The 20,910-nt window shown below is 38.8% G+C and overlaps 2 protein-coding genes across 6 annotated transcripts in view; one reads left to right on the plus strand and one right to left on the minus strand.

Moving 5' to 3' along the window:
* The window catches only part of stk25 (serine/threonine kinase 25), a 31,823-nt gene extending 25,119 nt beyond the window's left edge, over window positions 1-6,704 (plus strand). The window contains exons 7-12 of the mRNA XM_008106338.3: window positions 722-907; window positions 1,133-1,278; window positions 1,824-1,938; window positions 2,513-2,584; window positions 4,523-4,659; window positions 5,053-6,704. Of these exons, the coding sequence (XP_008104545.1) occupies window positions 722-907; window positions 1,133-1,278; window positions 1,824-1,938; window positions 2,513-2,584; window positions 4,523-4,659; window positions 5,053-5,092 (696 nt within the window). The 3' untranslated portion in view covers window positions 5,093-6,704. The remainder of the gene's footprint in view (window positions 1-721; window positions 908-1,132; window positions 1,279-1,823; window positions 1,939-2,512; window positions 2,585-4,522; window positions 4,660-5,052) is intronic.
* A 412-nt stretch (window positions 6,705-7,116) lies between these two features.
* The window catches only part of farp2 (FERM, ARH/RhoGEF and pleckstrin domain protein 2), a 90,318-nt gene continuing 76,524 nt past the window's right edge, over window positions 7,117-20,910 (minus strand). For 2 of the 5 annotated variants that reach the window (XM_016992114.2, XM_008106335.2), the window contains 9 exons: window positions 19,643-19,773; window positions 18,649-18,717; window positions 17,311-17,400; window positions 16,640-16,722; window positions 15,072-15,190; window positions 13,970-14,133; window positions 10,172-10,279; window positions 9,493-9,644; window positions 7,117-8,425 (listed from right to left, as the gene is read on the minus strand). In XM_016992114.2, coding sequence (XP_016847603.2) covers window positions 8,335-8,425; window positions 9,493-9,644; window positions 10,172-10,279; window positions 13,970-14,133; window positions 15,072-15,190; window positions 16,640-16,722; window positions 17,311-17,400; window positions 18,649-18,717; window positions 19,643-19,773 — 1,007 coding nt within the window. In that variant the 3' untranslated portion in view covers window positions 7,117-8,334. Of the gene's footprint in view, window positions 8,426-9,492; window positions 9,645-10,171; window positions 10,280-13,031; window positions 13,172-13,969; window positions 14,134-15,071; window positions 15,191-16,381; window positions 16,445-16,639; window positions 16,723-17,310; window positions 17,401-18,648; window positions 18,718-19,642; window positions 19,774-20,910 lie in introns of those variants that run through there. The other 3 variants (XM_008106336.2, XR_010004702.1, XM_062976521.1) reach the window with 3 other exon arrangements.

The raw sequence follows: 20,910 nt of genomic DNA on the forward strand, positions 1-20,910 counted from the left end.
GATGGAGAACACAGAACTTTATCTGTAGGTTGCAAGATTTCAGTCTAAGGCCTCATCTACCCTGCCATCCAAAATCAAAATTATCTGCTTTGAACTTGTATTATGTGGCAGTGGGGATTTGTTGCCAATTGTACGCCGCCCTGAGTCCCTCCGGGTGAGAAGGGCGGGATAGAAATATTTGAAATAAATAAAAAATAATAAATAAATTTATATAATCCAGTTCAAAGCAGATAATGTGGATTATCTGCTTTGATAATCTGGATCATATGGCAGTGTAGATCCAGCTAAGTGCCAGCAAGGCCTGCTTAATAATAAACAAAAAGAGAGTTTGAATCTGTGGAATTGCTTTCCATTTCTTCTTGTAATTTTCTCATTTAATGATACAACAATTAAAATTACCTTTTTAAAAATAAATTTTGGCTCAATGAAGATGCTTTGTGTTAAACCACACATCTTTGTGATCTTGTGAATCTGTCCAGCATAAATAATTTCTCATTCTAAGTAGTTTTCATTTAGACCCATATCAGGGAGGTGGCAATATGATGATCACACATTTGTCATTCATTTGCGCATAGAGTTCGGACAAATTAGGAAGCAGGCTGACTGAGTGATTTATCTCTGTAGTTTTTCATTATGAACTGAGATGAAAGCTGAAGTCAGTGGCCATGTGCAGTACCAAGACAATGTGTTCTGAGTATATTCTTTTTCCTTTTGTTTCCAGGCAGATATTTGGTCCCTTGGCATTACTGCTATTGAACTGGCAAAGGGAGAGCCTCCGAATTCCGACTTGCATCCTATGAGAGTTCTTTTCCTGATTCCCAAAAACAACCCTCCAACTTTAGAGGGACACCACAGTAAGCCCTTTAAGGAATTTGTGGAGGCCTGCCTTAACAAGGACCCTCGATTTGTAAGTGGTGTTCTTGCTTCTCCTTATAAATATAAGAGCCCCAAGTGTTGGCTCAAAAAGACCTCCTGAAGGTTATGTTATTTGGCAACTGCCCCCTAAGAAGCCATAATTTTTTTCTTAGTGGAGTTGAAGCAGGCCTGTTTCATTTTCAAAATGGAAAGTCTCCCCATAAGAGGCTTTGGGGAGACTGCAAGCAAACCCTGTTTTGTCTCCTCTGCTTCACAGAGGCCCACTGCAAAGGAACTGCTAAAGCACAAATTTATTACACGTTACACCAAAAAAACATCATTTCTCATGGAGCTCATTGATCGGTACAAGCGCTGGAAGTCAGAGGGGCATGGTGAGGATTCAAGCTCCGATGACTCCGACATGTATGTATTTCCCTCATTCCTATTCTCCCTTCTAACTATCCTCCCCCTCATATAGCAACTCTATTTGGATTGCTGTTGAGGAATATCTGTTTATTCTAATAATTATTTTGTGTGGCTTATTGTGGAGGGGCAAAGATGGCAGATATGTAATTTATTGCATTGTTTTTAGCAGTGTTTGCTACTTTGAGTTTCTCTTAAGAGAAAAAAGCAACAGGCAAATAGAGGAATGATAATAATACTTTGCAGTTTGCTTCCATCAGAAAAAGAGAGAAATTTGAGGAAGTTCCAGGGAGTGAGTTGGATATCTATTAGAGAAAATTTGAGTTCTGTGTCTTTAGCCCCAAGTGATTTGTAACATGAATAGAAAGTGGTCTGGGAACTTTATTCTGAAAGGAAATGGCAGACACTGAACTAATGGTAAAAAAGGGACCAAGCTAGTCACAGTAGCAATCTGGGAATATTTCCCCCAAATCTTCATCTATGCATGGCTTCCTCTACTTGGCATTGTCTTTGGATATGAGCCGCCTTTGTATCTCTGTTTCTAGTGATGGAGATGCAGATGAACGGGATCAAGGACCCATGTGGACTTTCCCACCAACCATTCGCCCCAATTCGCTGAACAAGTTGCACAAGGGACTGTCTCATCATGGGTCCCAAAAGGTCAGTTTGATGTCCAGAGCAGTTGTGGAACAGTTCTCCAAATCACGACAGCCTTTTTTTTATGGCTCTGATATTATAGCAGTTGAACGTAACTTATTTTGACATGTGTGTTTGCTTTGTTTTGATTTGGGGTGGTTTTTGTTTTCATTTTGTCCTTTGCACTGAGCAAGCCAAGGGAGCCTACCGCCCTAGCTGACAAACCTTGACTCTTGTCATCCTTGATGTAGCTGATGAGTTTAACCACCAAGATCGTAAGAGGTTTTTTTTCCAAAAGTGGCAATGTGACTTCCAATAAACTTTATACCAATGTATAAATGTCACTGTTCCTGCCAGTGCTATACTTTCCCCTTAAGCTCCTCTTGAAGAGAATGAGTGCTGCTGAGAACCTGAAGCAAAAAGGAGGTTTAAATGGATGTTTTTCCCATTTATTCTTTTTTCTCCTCTTCTTGCTATGGCAAGCAGTTTCATGTTACTTGCCAGTACAAAGCATTTTTGTGGTTAAAGAGAAAACAGCAGATTGACAGGGATACAGAGGCAAACATTGACTGGCAACTTTCTTGTTTTCCTTTTCTAGCCTGCTGAACCCATCAAACGGCAGCCACGGTCTCAGTCTCTCTCTACTCTGGTTCGCCCTGTCTTTGGAGAGGTGAGGCAGTGGCAGGGTTTGATTTTTTTCTCCTCTAACGTCTGAAGGGATTTGTTGAGAGGTTTAAAGCACTGTGTTCAGAAGGAATGTGATCAAAAGTTTAATAGGTGATGTGTGTGTGATTCCATAGTGATGCATTTGCTCATTGTTTCCAGTGCCTTATCACTTTTGGACATAGATGGTGATACTATAACTTCTTCTTCTGTGCTGCCCCCATACAAATACATATGACTAACAAGCAGCTGTGGTTCATACCACCAACCAGGTTGAAGCCAAGCTTTATGCCATGGAGCATCCATGGACAATCACCCCGCCATGTGTGCTCCATTCACACGTGAAATGCACGGAGGCTTGTCTTTGTGTATAAACAAGAAATGCTCCTGCCATAATCATTCTCTGCGTAGGCACATCCTTGAATATATATAATGCCTCCATTAGGCCTACTTTGGCTCTTGAGTGTCCAACATTTGGAGCTAACAATGTAAAAAAAATGTAGAGTATTATGTTAGATGTATATGTATGTAAATGAATGCTTTCCAGCAAATTTCCATAATTTCCCACTTTGTTTCCTTATCTGTAATGTAAAATGAAATTCTATTATTCACTGGCCTTTGCTCGATCCTTCACTATTTTTCTAGAATGTATAATGTACAACCGCTTTATCCGCAGGCTCAATATCCATTGTTTCATTTACCCACACTTCAAAAAGTATTCTGTACTGAAAATGTTTGTGGACCCCTCCAGTGCAATTGTATGGTATCTTTTCAGCCCAAATATAGGCAATATATAGTTTGCTATTATCTGTAGTTTGGGGTAGTCACAAGGTATATATGTGTGTGTCTTTGAATGTATTCTGATGGATATGGGAGTCATACTGAAACTCTTTCCCAATGAGACAAGTATAAAACTAAATTAAGCAGCCGGTACTAAACAATTTACATAATGGATTTAAGCCCATAGGGTTTGTTTTGCTGTAGCCTAGACAGAGTTCTCTGTAATTGAGCAGAACTCATTTTCTTCCGCCAGGGGGCGTAGAATAGATCATGTTTCCTCAGAGTATTATTAAGACTTGTCCTGTTCTACATTCTGACAACGTGGGAGGTAGCCTGAACTCAGCAAAGGGCAATTTGGTTGATCCTTGGATTACAATTCGGGCTCTGTGAGGACAGGTCAAAGTGACTTAGTTTGCACAGCGGATGGAGTCATTTTTCAATGGAGCAAGGTTGATGAGCTTTGCATTCCCTAATGTGTGTGCCGTGTATGCACTTCTGTGTACACAGGTTGCTCAAAATGTATAGCCCAAAGCTTCCAAGTATTGCATTCAATCTTTTGTGTAAGAGTTATTGATGTCAAACTTGGTTTCAAAATGTTTGACCATGGTTTAACTTATAAAGTAGATAATGTATGGCATGCTGAGTAAGGGTGACGTAAGGAGTAAAAGAGTGTTAAAATTATTCATATTACAAATATGACAAAAGTATCTCTTTAATTCCCCATTTGTGTCTAATTAATAGCTTCTCCAGCTTTAACTATGAATTTTGCTAAATGGTGTGCAAAAATCACTTGGGTGTTTTAGTAAAGCAACATGTTGCTTCTCATGGGTAATAGCTGTTGTATCAACCCATGGAGCAACAACTGGGTATGTTAGAGAACAATTCAGATGCTTAATCTGGCAAGGTTTTCCAGAATCCACAAGGCTAAGAGAAATGAATTTACAGCCCCTTCCTAAGTGCTTGTCTCGGGAAATAAGTCTCAATAATGTCAGGTAAATTGTGCTTAGTACTGCACTTAGACTTTATTAGACTTGCCTCTGTTCTCATGTTATTGTACTATTTATCACAGTGCCAGTTAATGCTATTAACCTCAAGTAAAAACAGTAATTTTATGTTACTCCTACTTTTTTCCTGATGTTCAATTTGCTAATTAACTTCTTGGCAGCTCAAAGACAAGCATAAGCAGACTGGAGGGAATGTAGGAGCCATGGAGGAACTGGAGAATGCCTTTGGCTTAGCTGAAGAATCTTGTCCAGGAATCTCTGACAAATTAATTGCACATATGGTGGAGCGAGTGCAAAGGTAAAAGTGTTTATGTCTGCTAATTGACGAGATTTACTTTTGGAGCAGGGTGCGGCTGTAACAAAACTAGTTCTACATCTTTCCTAGTATGTTCTTGTAATGCTGCTGTTTGCTTGGAGCTAGTGTATAGCTGTGTATTCTGAACTTCAGGCTCTCTCTTAAAGTCATATGGTAGTAATTTTCATCATTTAATTAGTGGATGGATGAAATAGAGAAATCTAAATCTATACTGAGGACTAAAAGCAGAACCAAGGAGTAGCTGTTGATCTGGGCAATGTAATTTTACTTGAACATGTTGTTTGATATTTTTTAGTTGTATTTGAAAAAAAAACCCATGATGATAGCTCAGTGTTCACTGTGAAGCCAGCAAAATCTTTTTGTTTTCTCCCTTAGGTTCTCACACAGCAGGAACCACCTGACTTCGGCACGCTGAAGAGTCCGCTCTTTATCGCTTGTAGGAGGAAGGGTGGCGTCCCCCCCCGCCCCCGCCCCCGCTCCATACGAACTGTGTCTTGAATCCATCACCATCTCTGCTGTTGGATGTTAACATTGTGCTATGGATTCTCAGACATTTCAGAGCCTTTGTATGTGTGTGTTTTCATGACCACCCAAGATGGGATTCGCAACACGACTGATCGTGGACTACTTTACAGACTGTTCTACAGTGTATTTCATGGAAGTTTTTAATTGTGTCCAATTTTTCTCAGGTCAGAACTTGTTTCAATAGCAAAATCCTGACTGCTGGAAAATGGAAATTCATAAGCAAACACATTCCAAAAGGGAAGTAGGACTGTGGTAATGTTTCCCTTGCTCTTGCCAGAGGTAACTTATACATGAGCAGATTGGTAAGCAAGGAAGGACTGTCCCCATACAGTGGGATGGCCAGGCATGCTGGTGCTAATCAAGAAAACGTTGTAATGTGTTCCTCCTTAGCTAAGAGAAGATTGGGCTAGCAGTTTGTCTCCTCCTGTCTGTCTACGTGTTCCTTTTGTGCGGTAGGTTTGACTGCTGCTCTACTCTGCACTGGCCCATGTTTCACTGACAACAGCTTGGAATAGGTGTTCTCCTATCCTACCAAGGCCTTTTGCTGCTACTTTATATCTTATGTATGAACACTAATTCAGTTCAAACATTTTTGGCAGAGCATTATGTACTTTTAAAAAACAGAGGACAACTGAATGCGTAACTGCTCCTCCAGTTTAGTGAAGGAGTGAGGGTTTACACGAAGTCTTCGTTTTGCAGAGATTTGTGATTGTATTAAATCTGGTTTGAGATTTTCAGTTAATTGAAAAATGTGTGGTGCCAACAGCTGGGAAAAGTCCTAGCTGACATTCCCCAAATATATTCTGTGGGTTGTTCCCCCCCCCCCCCCAACTTTTCATTTCATTTTAAACTTGAACAGTATCATTAGTGAAGTTCCCAACAGCTCTTATATCTGGTTCTGGCTCAGAATTGGTATAATGAGCATATCAGGTTCCAACTAGTTTTTCCTCTCCAGCAGTAATATAGTAGAGCTAGAGCAGTCACACATATCAAAGATGGCCATTCTGAAGTGTCAGTTCCTAAAAGTGTAGTCATGTAGTGACTAACAAATCGTTTCAGAGGACTGGCTCTGAGAGAAACATATGGCTGTTTAATTATGGGCGAAAGGAAGACTTTTGGGCATATCTTCCATTTATAGTATGGGGAACACTAATGGCAAAGATTGTATTTGTGGTATTTATAGAGTATGCTGGAATAGTAACTTTAAGAATTTTAGCTGTTTCTTCCCAGTCTGGCTAATGGATAACTGAAGAGAGCAACATAGACAGAAGATGAAGACTCATTTTCCTTAAACCATTATCTCCAGGAATAAAGGGGGATTTGGTAGAAAAGGAAAGCAAAGTTGCTACCTTGTGCTATTCATAAAAGGTACCTGATATTATACTGTGTCACCAGAATGTTCTCAAAAGGGTCTCCAATAATTAGAGCAACAAAGGCTTAATTTTAAAATGAGCAGTGAAAGGGATCTGCCACTTCCAATAAAATTAACTTGTCAAGTAAAAGTATGACACTGTGCTTATTTATGCATGAATACTAGAAATACCAAAGAAAGAAAATGTTCCTCTAAGGAACAGGAACAGTGTTGTTCGGTTTGACCTAATGCATTGCAATAATTCAATTCCACTTATTAAAGGCTAATGGTGTCTGCTACAGGGCTCATATATACATGCACCTCTCCTAAGAGTGACATTTTGCTCAGGATATGAACCTGGGTTCAATTGCAGATCATTCATGGCACACTTACAGCTCTAAAGACAATTTATCAGGAACTCTTAGGACTGTGCACTACAGAAAAGTTACCTTAGGAATAAGGCAGAATAAAATAAATGTGGGCAGGTATTTCTGAAAGAGTGGAGCACTTTTTTTAAAATTAATAGTCTTAATAGGTTATTACAATTGCAAGAAAGCCATCCATAAAGATCTAGAATAGTTTTATTTCCAAAAACAGACACTAATAAATAAAAAAATACATTTAACTTACATTGAATGGCCATTATAATAGAAGTCTTTAGCACTTTGCAGATTACCGATGAAGATATTGAACAGAAAACAGTCTTCCCTTTAGGGTCTTGTGTGGGTACCAACCCTTAACCTTTTACCTAGAAGACTCATTCACCCCACACAATGTTTTTATCAATTTTAAGAGTAATGAAGGGACTAGGTATAAATGCTTACCATCTCTCCTCTAGTTTCTCATATGACAAAAATCAATGTTAAATATATAAATAATTTTCCACCCCAGTCTGTTTCCTTTAAAATACACTACCCATCACCACATTGTTGTTCAATATAGCATAACATATTAAATAAACTTTGCTTTAACACCATCCATCATCAGACCAGCAAACTACTTTCCACTACTATCCAAGGGCAACATCATCCTAATAAAACTATTGTCCTAATGTAGAGCCCGGATTTCTTTTTCATGGACTCATGCAGCCTGTCTTTTTTTAAAACGACGATTGATTCGTACCATGGAAGATTTCACATCTTTATTAAGCAAAACTCAGTATAGAGTCTGCCAAAATGCTTGGTGGCACTGCCCTAAGTCACAGGAAAAATTGATATGACCAGAAATTTCATTTATCTGTGCCTTGCAGAGATGTAATAACTGGTTCAGAGAAGCCATGTTAATTGTAGAACAGTGTGTTTGTCTGCTTTGGGAAAATAAGAAGGGCGAAAGTTGCTATGTAACAGCTTTCAGGATACTTTATTCTACAGTAAGTAGGAAATGCAAATTTTTATATAAATATGAATGCTGGTAGCAGCATGCAAGGCATGTCTGGCTGGTAGGCTGACAGAACAAGTTGCACAAGGATTGTTTAGCCAGAATTGAGCATTAACCTAGGAAGCCACTTGAAAGTCATCAGACTTTACAATCATCCAGACAATATTGCCAAATGCTATTTGTTTTAAGTTTAAATTCAGCAACCATAATTCTTCCATGAATGGAGTTCTTGAGATTCTCTTTGGGTAACTGCAAAAAAAAAAAAATCAATTTCCATGAGGCAACTAACTTGGCCACAATAGTAACAGGAGGTTTCTCTTTATACTGCTCTCAGGCTCAGGCTCCTGTCCCCAATTCTGCATTGCTACAGAAAATGAACATTTAACAGAGGCCCAGCTCTGCTTTCAGTTTGTGGTCTTTTCTTTTTCATCCTTTGGGATGTGGAGACTAGATCTTCCAGGAGAACTTGTGGCTCTCTTTATCACTTCCATCCACCTGAGGAGAGAAAACAACAACACTCAAGAGCTGAGCTACATGCCAATTATTATTTGAGTAAGTTAGGTGAAAATATTAAACCTTTCTACTTAAAGCTTTTTGATAAAATAAGCATTTATTTTTTTAATATGATGGAAGTAGAATATTAAAATGGGAACAAGCTAGGAGACCTGCAATTTTCCATCACTTCCACTGCTTAGTGTTAAATGGTTCTCAACCTCTGAGCCTCCTAACAGCCAGTTTACCAGCTATTAGGAGTTGTGGGAGCTGAAGTCCAAATCATCTGGGGGACCAAAGGTGAAAAGTATGAGCCAGATCACTCCAACAAAGATGTCATAGAATAAAGAAAAACTTATCATCAGGGACCCATTTTTAAAATCTCCCCTGGTTTTCTGTAGGCATCATGCAGTTTTGCTGTTTCACCCAGCCCAGAAGGAACAAGTAGACAAACAAGCTGCTTATTATTGAACTTGCACAGTAGCGCATTTATGAGGAACACCCTTCAAGTCTGGCAGGGCAATTAAATTCTTCTCAATAATCTTTGTTGCATGATGGATCATCATGTGAAAATCCTTAGTTCACATCCTTCTCAGATATAAGGCATGCCATGTCAGTTGACTCTATCCTCAATAAGACCCAGCGTAAAAGATGTTTGTTAGATTGCTTCTGTTGATTTCTTTTTGTGCTAGAAAAAATGGGTAAAATAGTACAGCCCTTCCCCGATTTCCCAAAGTACTCCCTACTTTAAAAAAACTGAGAAAAGATCTTGGGGGGGAAAAGTATTTCTACACCATCTTTCCATATGCCTGCCTCAAAATCATCTCTGATCCATCTGGTTTGTACACTGCAAATTGTGAACGAGGAAAATCTCTATATGGACTATTTATGCATAAAGTTCATGCATGTTTGAGGCATCATTTGAGTTCACCAACCACTGTGCTCATGAATAAATGTAGAAGTGGCAAGAAAAAAGCATAACCTTACTCATATTCTATAAAGTTTTTAAAATGGATTACCAGGCAGTGAACAAAATAACCCTCACAAATCAGGTCCACAGAGCACATTACCTTTCAAAGGTGTACTTGCTTTCAGCCCTGAAGAAATACACATGAGACTTAAACTGCAGCTTGAAGACATAATCCTTCTGGATGCCATCTGCCTCCACTGGGATGCTGACTGCATAGCCAAGGAGTGGCAAACTCGCCAGGGGATAATCATCCTGGGAACAGCAAATTTCCTTATTTAGCAGATGACTGTATCTCCATTTAACAACCTTTTCTAAATTACAAATAAACAGCACATCAATTTAAAACAACTATACAACATCATCACATTGTTTTAATGTACCAAATGCAATCTATTCTTGACCAGCACACACCTGCCTATCATAAAGAACCTACTGAGTATTCATATTTAACTGGATATCCCACAATAGAAAAAGCCCTAGTCCTTCTATGGATGAGTACAATGTTCCCTTGGGAATTTTGTTAAACTAAGTGTCTTTGAACAATCAGCTTCAACTCCTCTGTTAAAGAAAGCATACAGCACATACTATGACCAATATTCATTTTCTGTTGCTCTGGCACTGGAAAGAATTCTCACTTCAGATGAAAACTACACTTGCCACGTCTAATTTGCAAAGGTGGTGTAAAGAGACACATGTGTAAACTAAAGTAAGAGACAAAATATATTTCTAGGATGAGGGTAAATCTTAATGTGAGCCTAACCACAGCTCAACATTTTTACCTGGTGTGTTTTGTAGAAAAATAGGCAGAAGTTTGTGAAAACCACCCATAATTTCTGCCATCCATTACTGTTTTTGAATTTCCTTAGTAGATATCCTGACAGCTGGTTCTACACAAAATAGAGAAAAAAATGGTGTGAGAAGCTGAGATCATTTCTCCCTTACAGGTCAACAAAGAACTATTGGAACTCCATATTTAAAAACAGATTGCTCCTTCTAAGGTGTGACTCTCGGTAAGTTGAGGAATAGCTCATGGCACACGGAAAATAACTTTGTATGATTAGATCAGTGGTTCTCAACCTGTGGGTCCCCAGATCTTTTGGCCTTCAACTCCCAGAAATCCTAATAGCTGGTAAACTGGCTGGGATTTCTAGGAGTTGTAGGCCAAAACACCCGTGGACCCACAGGTTGAGAACCACTTGATTAGATCATTTGTGTAATAAATGGGAAAACTGCAATTCTGGTGACAAGGCTATTTATCAGTTCATCTAAGTAAAATATTTTATACTTTAAGAATACCCCCTTTTTCCTCCCACAGATCCCTATACTGTATACCAGGGGTCCCCAAACTAAGGCCCGGGGGCCGGATGCGGCCCTCCAAGGTCATTTACCTGGCCCCCGCCCTCATTTATAATATAAGATTTTTATATCAGTTTTAATAATATAATATATTGTATATACATATGATATTGATAATAATATTATCAATGTATACAATATAATATTAATAATAATACCATATAATAATATTAATTATATGCTATATATTACATATACAGTAGAGTCTCACTTATCCAACGTTCTGGATTATCCAACGCATTTTTGTAGTCAATGTTTTCAATATATTGTGTTATTTTGGTGCTAAATTCGTAAATGCAGTAATTACCACATAGCATTAATGTGTAATGAACTACTTTTTCTGTCAAATTTGTTGTATAACATGATGTTTTGGTGTTTAATTTGTAAAATCATAACCTATTTTGATGTTTAATAGGCTTTTTCTTAATCTCTCCTTATTATCCAACATATTCGCTAATCCAACGTTCTGCCGGCCCGTTTATGTTGGAAAAGTGAAATTCTACTGTAATATTACAGTATAGTGGTATAGTTCAATATAGTAATATATAATGCTAATATTGTGCTATGCTAATAATATAATATATTGTATGTACATACAGCTGCTCTGAGTTCCCTTCAGGGTGGGATATAAATGTAGTAAATAAATGTAGTAAATGAATAAATAAATAATTTTGGACTTCGGCTCGCCCAAAGTCTGAATTGACTTGAAGACCCACACAACAACAATCCTAATTAACTATAAGACTATCTCATTAGCCAGAAGCAGGCCCACACTTCCTATTGAAATCCTGATAGGTTTATGCTGGTTAAAATTATTTTCATTTTTAAATATTGTATTGGTCTTTCATTGTTATTGTTGTTGTTTTGCACTACAAATAAGATATGTGCAGTGTGCATAGGAATTTTTTCATTTTTTTTTCAAATGATAATTTGGCCCCTCAAGAGTCTGAAGGATGGTGGACTGGCCCTATGCTTTAAAAGTTTGAGGACCCCTGCTGTATACCATGAAGAACATGGGTGTGTTACAGATACATCCTCTTATAGAATTAGAGATACAGCAAAATAAAATCCAACTCTCTCCCCTTACAAATAATGGCATCATTTTGAACAATGTAATCTCTTAACTCTTTTCAGCTTTACGCTTCCTGCTATGAAGATTCCATAATGGAACTGTCATTCAACATATTTTTAAAAGACAGTAAAGCTACCATGTCCATTTCAATCTGCTCGGTTTTCTTTGGATGCAAAATTAACATCCACCCACTTTTTAAAAGGAAAGGGAAAGACTAAGACAACTTTCCTCCAATCTGAGCAAGTTACCCTTTTTCCCAATCTGTATAGCTAGAACAGAATGTTATTATTTTAAATTTGGACTTGTGGAAGTATTACACAAAGGATAAAATATAGTCTGAATTATATTTTGTTTGATTATGGAGAAACTCTGAAGAGTTCTAATGTAATGCCATATGCTGTTTATTCACCTTTTTTACAGAGTGATCAATTTCTCTATAACAACATGCATTTGACATCTTTTCCATGGATGTAAGGCAGAGTAATTATGGATGTAGTTATTACCTAGATTTCAGGCCTTAATATACATCCTAGTTAACCCTTCCATCTCATTTTGATTTAAGTGTGTCCTCTGATTCCCACAACACAGTAACAATTATTAAGCAATACAGAAAACCTGAATTTGATTAATGAGACAAGACAGAAGAAAGACAAACAAGGCACAAGAGACAAATGCAGGGTCAAAGAATTGGGGGCAAGGTTCTGAAGACCATTGAACAAGAATGTCATATTGAACACCTGATAAACTGAAACCTGATCACTAGGTGGGAGGGGGATAATCGTCATCTGCTATGATCAAATCTATGCAATAAATGAAATTCATTAAACTAGGTATAAAAATTGGCTATCGCTGTATTAAGACAGTTGAGAGTTGCCATCCAACAACATACAGATGAACACCCAATTCCCGTCTCCAATTTAAATTATAAAATTGGTACTGTGTAGTTAGGGAAAGGATTGTTCTTACAACAGATTTTGTTATATCAGATCCATGTTTTTGCATGCTAGAACCATGTTTGAGTGAGCACTGTGATGGAGGTGACTCAAATAGTAAGCACTCCAGGGCAGGCAAAGTGCAGCCCCCCAGATACTATATCTTCTGGCTGGTCCGGTTTGATTACTGTCCAGGAGCATCTCCCATGACTATGTTTTTCTCTTCCTGGTTTACACAGATCCTCCTTACAATATTGAGAGTAGAAGAGGCTGCTTTACCTGAATCATGCACAGATAATCAGACAAGGATAGGCTCTGATTCCGGTACCAGCAAACGTGGGTGATTGTGTTGGGCCGTTGAGTCTGGCCCAGCAAATAGCGAGGAGGAAGCTCTGGAGAAACAGCAAGGGAGTAGAAGACTGAGCAGAAAAGAGTATAGAAAGAGAAAGAAAAGAGAAATTAGAGCAAGAAAGGAGAGTACTTGAAAAGGATTGTTAAAAGAAATAGCATGAAAAAAGCAACAGCAGCAGCGACAAAAAGAAATGTAGATGCCACACAGTCCATGGTTTGTTAAGTCGTAAGATCAGCAATGCAAGAGATCACAGCGCTTTGGGAAAAAGTGGGAAGATTAAACATTTTAATGAAGGCAGGGGTCATTACACAGGAATTAGTCACAGACAAGAACACACATGTTTGGCTTCATAGTCCAAAGTTAGTTCCCTCCATTAGCTTTCTGATGTTAAAACAGCAGCCGTGTCAAATTGATTTAACTGCTACGAATCTATTGTTTTTCTGAGTTTTTGTTATGTGAAAAGATTACCCAAAATTATATGCAAAGTTCAGGCAGAGTTGGGACTCTCCAACTGTATAGACGTGAAACTGAAAAAAGGCTTTTGCAGCTAGTGTTTTGTTTAGCCATTTCTTTTCTTATAGAGATTGTGGGGATTTTTCTTTCTTAATCAGATTTCCTCAAAGCACCTCTAGCTGAGAAAATGATGGAAACATGCAGATAAGACACAAATGATACATTCACACATCTTGTAGTCACTCATTCATTTGCTCTCTCTCGCACACATACAGCCAGTGAAATCAGTGAAGGCAGTGATGGAGATGAGGGTGAAAACCACAAAAGTGTGTGCAGTGCAGATAAACCAGCAACCAAGACAGACAACAGAGTGGCGTGTGAAAGGGACATGGGCTCTGCTGCTGCTGGGTACCTCGACGGCCACACTGTGATCAGTCATGGAGACGCTGGTGTTGCGATACCAGCAGACATGCATGGTAGTGTTGGCTCGGTGGTGGCTCTGCCTGTCCAGGGAGCTACGAGAAGAATGAATGTCCTCTTCGGACTCCTGTTCTAGAGAAACCTCATCTGAGGATCCTGAGGGAGGAGAAGGGAGCAGACATTTAACAGACTGTGGTATATGGGCAGAGCCAGTGGCATGGATCCTTCCACTCCAAAGAGGAAACAACATGCATAGATTACTCTGGTCCTGGCATCCATTGCTCACTCAATGTGGAACATCGATGGATACAGAGTTTCACAACCATAACACAACTACAGGTAGTCCCCGAGTTACGGATATCAACGTACGCACAACTCATAGTTAAGAACAAGGGCGAGACAACAGGAAGTGAAATCTACCCCTTGGAAGGGAAATTCACTCCTGCAAGAATTATCATGGGAAAAAGGTGTCTCCAATGAAACTTTATCACCAATCCCTGATTCCATGATGGCCCCAAGTTTTCAAAATCCAATTGTCACAGGGACAAAAAGTGAAGTGAAATCTTCTGAACAGGAGCAAAGACTGAAAAACAAACACGACAGAGGTGTTCACGAAGCTATCCAATACAAAAAAAAAAAGGCTGGAGTTCCACTTATAAAATGTACTTGTTCCCAACTTGCATACAAATTCATCTTAAGAACAAACTTATAGAATCTTGTCCATAACCCAGAGACTGCCTGTATTGTATACTAGAAGACAATCAGGAGAACACATAACCTGAAATTGTACTAAATGGCTTTCATAGATTTGAATGTTAACAGTGGTCTTACATGGATAAGATGAAGCCACCACACAGATATTTTCCAGTGCAGAGAGTGGAACAGGAAAATAACACAATGAAAAAAAAAATACTATTTCTAACAGCTGAGCTTTCTTATTTGCCAAGCCTTAAATATCTGGAGCATCAGAGCAGATATGGAAGCTTATGAAGCCAGAACACTGATAGATTATGTGATCTATACTTTTTCCCTTCCCAATGAAACATGCAGAGAGCATAATTAACCAAGAGTCACAAATCACAGGTAGCACTTACTGTTAGAACGACTGCAGAGGGAATTTTCCAGAACCATGTCTGATTTGTCACTGGTTTTCTTTGCCATTTCAATGGCCATGTTGAGATCTTCCATCCACTTCCCCATTTCCAGGCGAGTGCTGAAAAATGAATTGGATTGATGGGTAAGCATGATGCTTCCAGAGGTATGTGTGATTTATGGAGCAAAGGAAGACTGCTTGACCAACGTTCAGACAAAATCTAGCATTTCTATAATTTCCATATATAATTGTATTTGTGTGGTGGCTTCATCTTAAAGAATTCAGGGATTTATATTTGAGCGAGGTCCATAATTATCTTGACTGGGGATATCTTAAACTGTGAATCCCCTTAGCTCAATGTTGCTAAAGCTTCTGCCAACCTAGCAGTTCGAAAATATGCCAATATGAGTAGATCAATAGGTACCATCATTGCATTGGTGGTTGTTTGATATTATTACTATTGATATTATTACTGTTGTTTAAATCTTTGTTTTAACTTGTTTTATCATCTTCTTGTGTTTTAAACTGTGTGTATTGTTAATGTATTTGCGCTGTTACTTTTGTAACATTGTGAGCCGCCCCGAGTCCCCACGGGGAAATGGTGGCGGGGTATAAATAAAGTTTTATTATTATTATTATTACCGCTCCGGCGGGAAGGTAACGGTGCTCCATGCAGTCATGCCAGCCACATGACCTTGGAGGTGTGTACGGACAACGCCGGCTCTTCGGCTTAGAAATGGAGATGAGCACCAACCCCCAGAGTCAGACATGACTGGACTTAACGTCAGGGGAAACCTTTACCTTTAACCTTTACAATGTTGGGACCACAAAAACTGACAACAGTAAATCTATAGCAATAACATGCAGTGTTAACAGTGGACTCTACTGAAAATGCTTCAGCTGTATACTCCACAAAAAGAAATGCCGATTTATTATCAGTACATGTTTGATTTTATACCTATTTTATATACCAATATATCTAGAATCCTGTAAAAAAATTCAGATGGAAAGGGGTTGCAAGTGGAAAAAGTTAAAGAAGTCCTTCTTAGCACATTCCACTAAACTATTCTTCCCATGGTACCCTGAGAAAAGGATTAAATCATGGTACCTTGAGAAGTGATGTCCAAGGATAACTAACACATCTATAATCTAGAGACCCTAAAGTCCAAAAATTCAACAGTCTGGCAAGCACAAAAGCTTTTCTCAATAATTTTATATTTCATATAAATATTATTTTTTAAAAATCTACAGAACAGTGCAGAAACTTGTATTATTCTTGAACCTGAAGCTTCTTAAGAATAAAGGACACACCATGCCAGTACGCAGATATATCTTCACAATGAGATTGCAAGCTGCCACTGTCTTTCTTTGAACCTGGTTGGAAGCCATACAATACAAACAAAATGTGAAAGCAAAGAAAGAAACAGAAAACATATGGGTATAGACTTAGAGGTACATCATCTACATTTCTTCTTCTACTTAACCTGGAGCAGAAGTGGGGTGAAACTTGTGTGACAATGTTTCTCTACCCACACTTTTTCATCATTAAGGGTTGAGAAAAAAGTTTACCTTGCTGCCACCACTATAGTCTTCTGAGCAGAATAGATTGTGAAGCAATGAGGTACAGACCATTCATTTTCGCTCTCTTCCACCTGGAACAGAAGAAACTTGCATCAACATGCAGATAACAATAGTACATACATCTGTAATTGCGAGTGGAAAGTAACAGCCTGACAACAGTGACAAATCTGCACATCAGCTACTTTTGAAAGCATAGACATATCTAATTGGCTTCTAGTGGGGAAAAACTATCAGCTACAATTACATTGCCACTTCAAAAGGTGGTAAATAGACTAGCCAATATGCTCACTGGGCTTATTACTCACCGGAGGATCCAGCACTATCAGCTGAAAATTAAAAACATACACAAAAATTTCATTAAAGAATGAGAGAACCTGCAGTGTTTTGGGTGGAAGCAACATCATTATCACATCCAGCTGACCTTGGAAAAGGGAAACAACACGTTCAGTCTTGTTGTCAAGCACTCAGAGGCCAGAAAACCGAGAGTGCTTGCTTTTCCAGCTATTTTTAACACAGGCAATTATGCATATAAGCACCCAAAGAAAAACTTCAAAGCCACTAGAAACAGTCACTTTACAGTTCAACAGAAAAAAGTTCGTATTAAGACGATGTGTAGTTAATTATGTTAACACCTGGCTACTGTACAGAAAACCACTTACCAGCATCCCATGAAGAGGAAGATGGCCATGAATTTTGAACTGATTGGTTCCTGTGACTCCTTTGCTTGTGTATAGCAACATATCTGAAAACTGAGGGGCAGAAATACTATTAAAATTTAGGTTAACAACACCCTTTATCTCAGTGATTCCCAAATTCTGGCCCTAGAGGCATTTTGGATTTAAGCTTCCAGAAGCCCTAGCTGACACAGCCAACAGTCAGGAATTCTGGGAGATGAAGCTTAAAGCATTTGGAGACCTAAAGTTTGGGAACCACAGCTTTAGATATTTACACAAAACTCTCCCATCATTATCACTTTATTTGTACATTGCTTTTCTTTCCTTGCTTACTTCAAAATCCATGCTTACATCCATGTTCCATAACATTCAGTGGCAAAATGAATATGTACCACCACCATAAATAAAATTTGCTTAGCAGTCCACATGATATCTATATTATTTCTTAGCTGTAGCTTAGCATAAATACAACTTTTAAAAATCAACCTCACTTCCCAAAGATAATCCAGGATTTTGCAAACCATTATAAAGATTTTACTAGATTAAGAATATGGTTTTCATCTAATATTTAATTCATATGCAGTCATCAAAAACCTTTCTGTACAAGAAAAAGACTTGCACTTAATGGTTCATAATGGTGACTAAAATACCTAACAGTAATCACTTTCTCAAGGCCTCAAAGATAGTTTTCTCAGAATCTCCTTAACAAAACAACACTGAAAATTGAGGAAACCATGTACAAAGTCATTACCTACACAGTACATGTGGGAAGTGGCATTCTGCCTCTCGCAGCCCCCTCAGAGCATACTCAATTTTGGCTTGGAGACCCATTAATTTAATTGTCCACATCAGAAAACAGGTCAGTCTAGTAAAAAGGATATTTCTGCTATAACCCAATAGGAAGTTCACATAAATAACCCTGTCATGGAGCCTCCAATGGCCTAGGGGATAAAAGCCTTGTGACTTGAAGGTTGGGTTGCTGACCTGAAGGCTGCCAGGTTCGAATCCCACCTGGGGAGAGCGCGGATGAGCTCCCTCCGTCAGCTCCTGCTCCATGTGGGGACATGAGAGAAGCCTCCCACAAGGTGGTAAAACATCAAAAGATCCGGGCGTCCCCTGGGCAACGTCCTTGTAGACGGCCAATTCTCTCACTCCAGAAGCAACTCCGGTTGCTCCTGACACGAAAAAAACAAACAAAAAACCCTATCATAAGTACAGTGTAGGAGAGAATCTACAGGAACTGGACTTTCAAAACGATCGACCATCACTTGTAAGAAGGTAGCAACATCATGAATCACAATCTTGAAGAAAGAATGAACTCACCAGAAAGAACATCCTTTGCTGTAAACCCTTTTTTGTTAACTTGTATAAGCAGCCTTCCCGGATAAATTCCTGTGCAAAAAACGATAAAAAGTATTTTCTTTTCTCAGTGTTTCCTTGATTGTTTCCATCATGCTTTTTTCAAGGTAGCTTACAAGAAAAGTCGGATTTAATGGCTCTTCAGTCTCCAAGAAACAAGAGCACTTTCCTGTTGTTTCCATCTCCACTTTTAGTCAAAAAATAGCACTGTGGCTAAGATACTATTTGACAGATTTCAGCCATATTGCCTTCACCATTAGTCTGGAGAAGGCCTGCACAGCCCATGGCCCTTCAGATGTTTTGGGATTCAGTTCCCAAAATTTCTGATCACTAGACAAGCTGCCCAAGGCTTTTGGGAGTTCGAAGCCAAACACTTAGAGGGTCACAAGTTGTGCAGGCCTGGTCTGGAGAGTAACAGCAGCACCTATTTCCTCAAGTGAATGCCACCATTTAGACAGATCCTGGGCACAGTTCCTTCCCAACCACTAGCTGGCTGTTGTCATAGGCCTGGGACCATCCAAGCGTTGCTGTGCATATGTGGAAGGAAGCACTACTGTAGCCCTCCAGGGCACTCCATCCCCTTGGTATAAAACAGCATCTAGATGATGCATTCATGCAGCCAATGAGTGGCTGAGGAAGATGTGCCCAGCTGTGTCTAGTTGCCATTGCGTATCCAAGGTGACTAACATGACTGAAACAGCGAAACAATAAAATAATGGCACTTCGAACAACCAGATTTCATAATAGGTTTCTAGATACATGCTGGCAAAATATGATATGCATGTTTCAGTGATGAAATGCATTTTTGGCAAGAGCACTGGGTAGTTTTTTTATTAGCTCTGAAGTACAGCAATAAAATTCCTAAAGCCATCACACTATGCTGGAATCCAACAAGCAAAAGAATAGGAAAGTTTAGTAACTTTAAAGCTTAAACCTAAAATGAAAAAGAACTTCTTACTCTGCCAGCTGCTACAAGGTTGTCAATGCCAAGGAGGTCATGCTGTAACTCTGTCAGCTTCTGGAAATTTTCCAAGCGGATGAGGCTGTTTTGAAGTCGTGATGTCATTTCTGTGATTTCCTTCAGTGAACCTGCGGGTGAGGATGACAAAACATAAACACACAAACTCAACAGATCACAGCAGCACTGATCTAACCTAAAACATTACATAAATGTAAAAAGAGTTAAGATGTTATCCTAAATTAAGGTCACATCTACTTATTAAAGACATGAAATATTCGCTGAGAAAACTACCATACACATTTGTGTATAAGTTGATCTCATGTATTAGTCAAGGGTAGGTTTGGGGGCAAAATATGGATTTTAATGGGACCCATAGATATGTCAGAGGTTATACTACAGAGAGGGGAAAGGGCTAGCATTCTGTCAGGGGGCCAGATACTTAAGACCCTTACTGCCATTTTGGCATTCAAAAGAGTCCAGAAGAGAAAGTAATAGTGGAGAAAGCAGAGGAGGGTTGGTATTTCTTTTGGGTTCTCTCAGTAGAGATGAAGCTCTTACCTTTTCTTATTATGCTCGGAGAAAGGGGTGGTTCCCCTTTTGATAAAAGTTAAGCTACAGTATTTACAGTGATCTCTGCAATAAGGTGACACAGGTTTTAAGGTTAATTTTTGACTAAAATGACTAGACCTATACATGACATAATATACTTACTCAATAGTTACCACTTGTGAAATGTTAGGTTAACTAACATTTCACTTGAAATGTGTATTTGATGGTGTATTACTTTACACCTTCATAAGCCTTATTTAAATATGTTATATGACAACATGATCAGGTGATATAAACAAATGTCAGTAAACATAAGTCAGACTTTACAATTTAGCAGTTGGAAGGTTACCGACAATAGTCTTCACATCTGTCATAATGACTACTGGAGGCAGTGATAGTGTGGCTTCTGTGCCACTCTCCCCTGTTAAACAATGCATGATCATGTAATCTATGAGCATAGCATGCTATCCCTCTTAGCTTTAAAAACACCTATAGAACTAGATTGGAGAATAGAAAACTGTATGTGGAGTTTCCATGGATTTGCAACAAGGGAAGCACTGAAAAAGTTGCCGTTACATTTCTCTGAATGAGGGGGTATTATTATAGATGAAACTATGAGAGAAAAGAAAGAGGCACTTAAGAAAACAAGAACTGGCAAAAGAAAAAGAAATGTAGCAGGAACTGTAGAGCCAAAACAAACAAACCCCACACAACTA

Source organism: Anolis carolinensis, chromosome 3, assembly GCF_035594765.1.
Source record: "Anolis carolinensis isolate JA03-04 chromosome 3, rAnoCar3.1.pri, whole genome shotgun sequence".
Taxonomy (NCBI): Eukaryota; Metazoa; Chordata; class Lepidosauria; order Squamata; family Dactyloidae; genus Anolis; species Anolis carolinensis.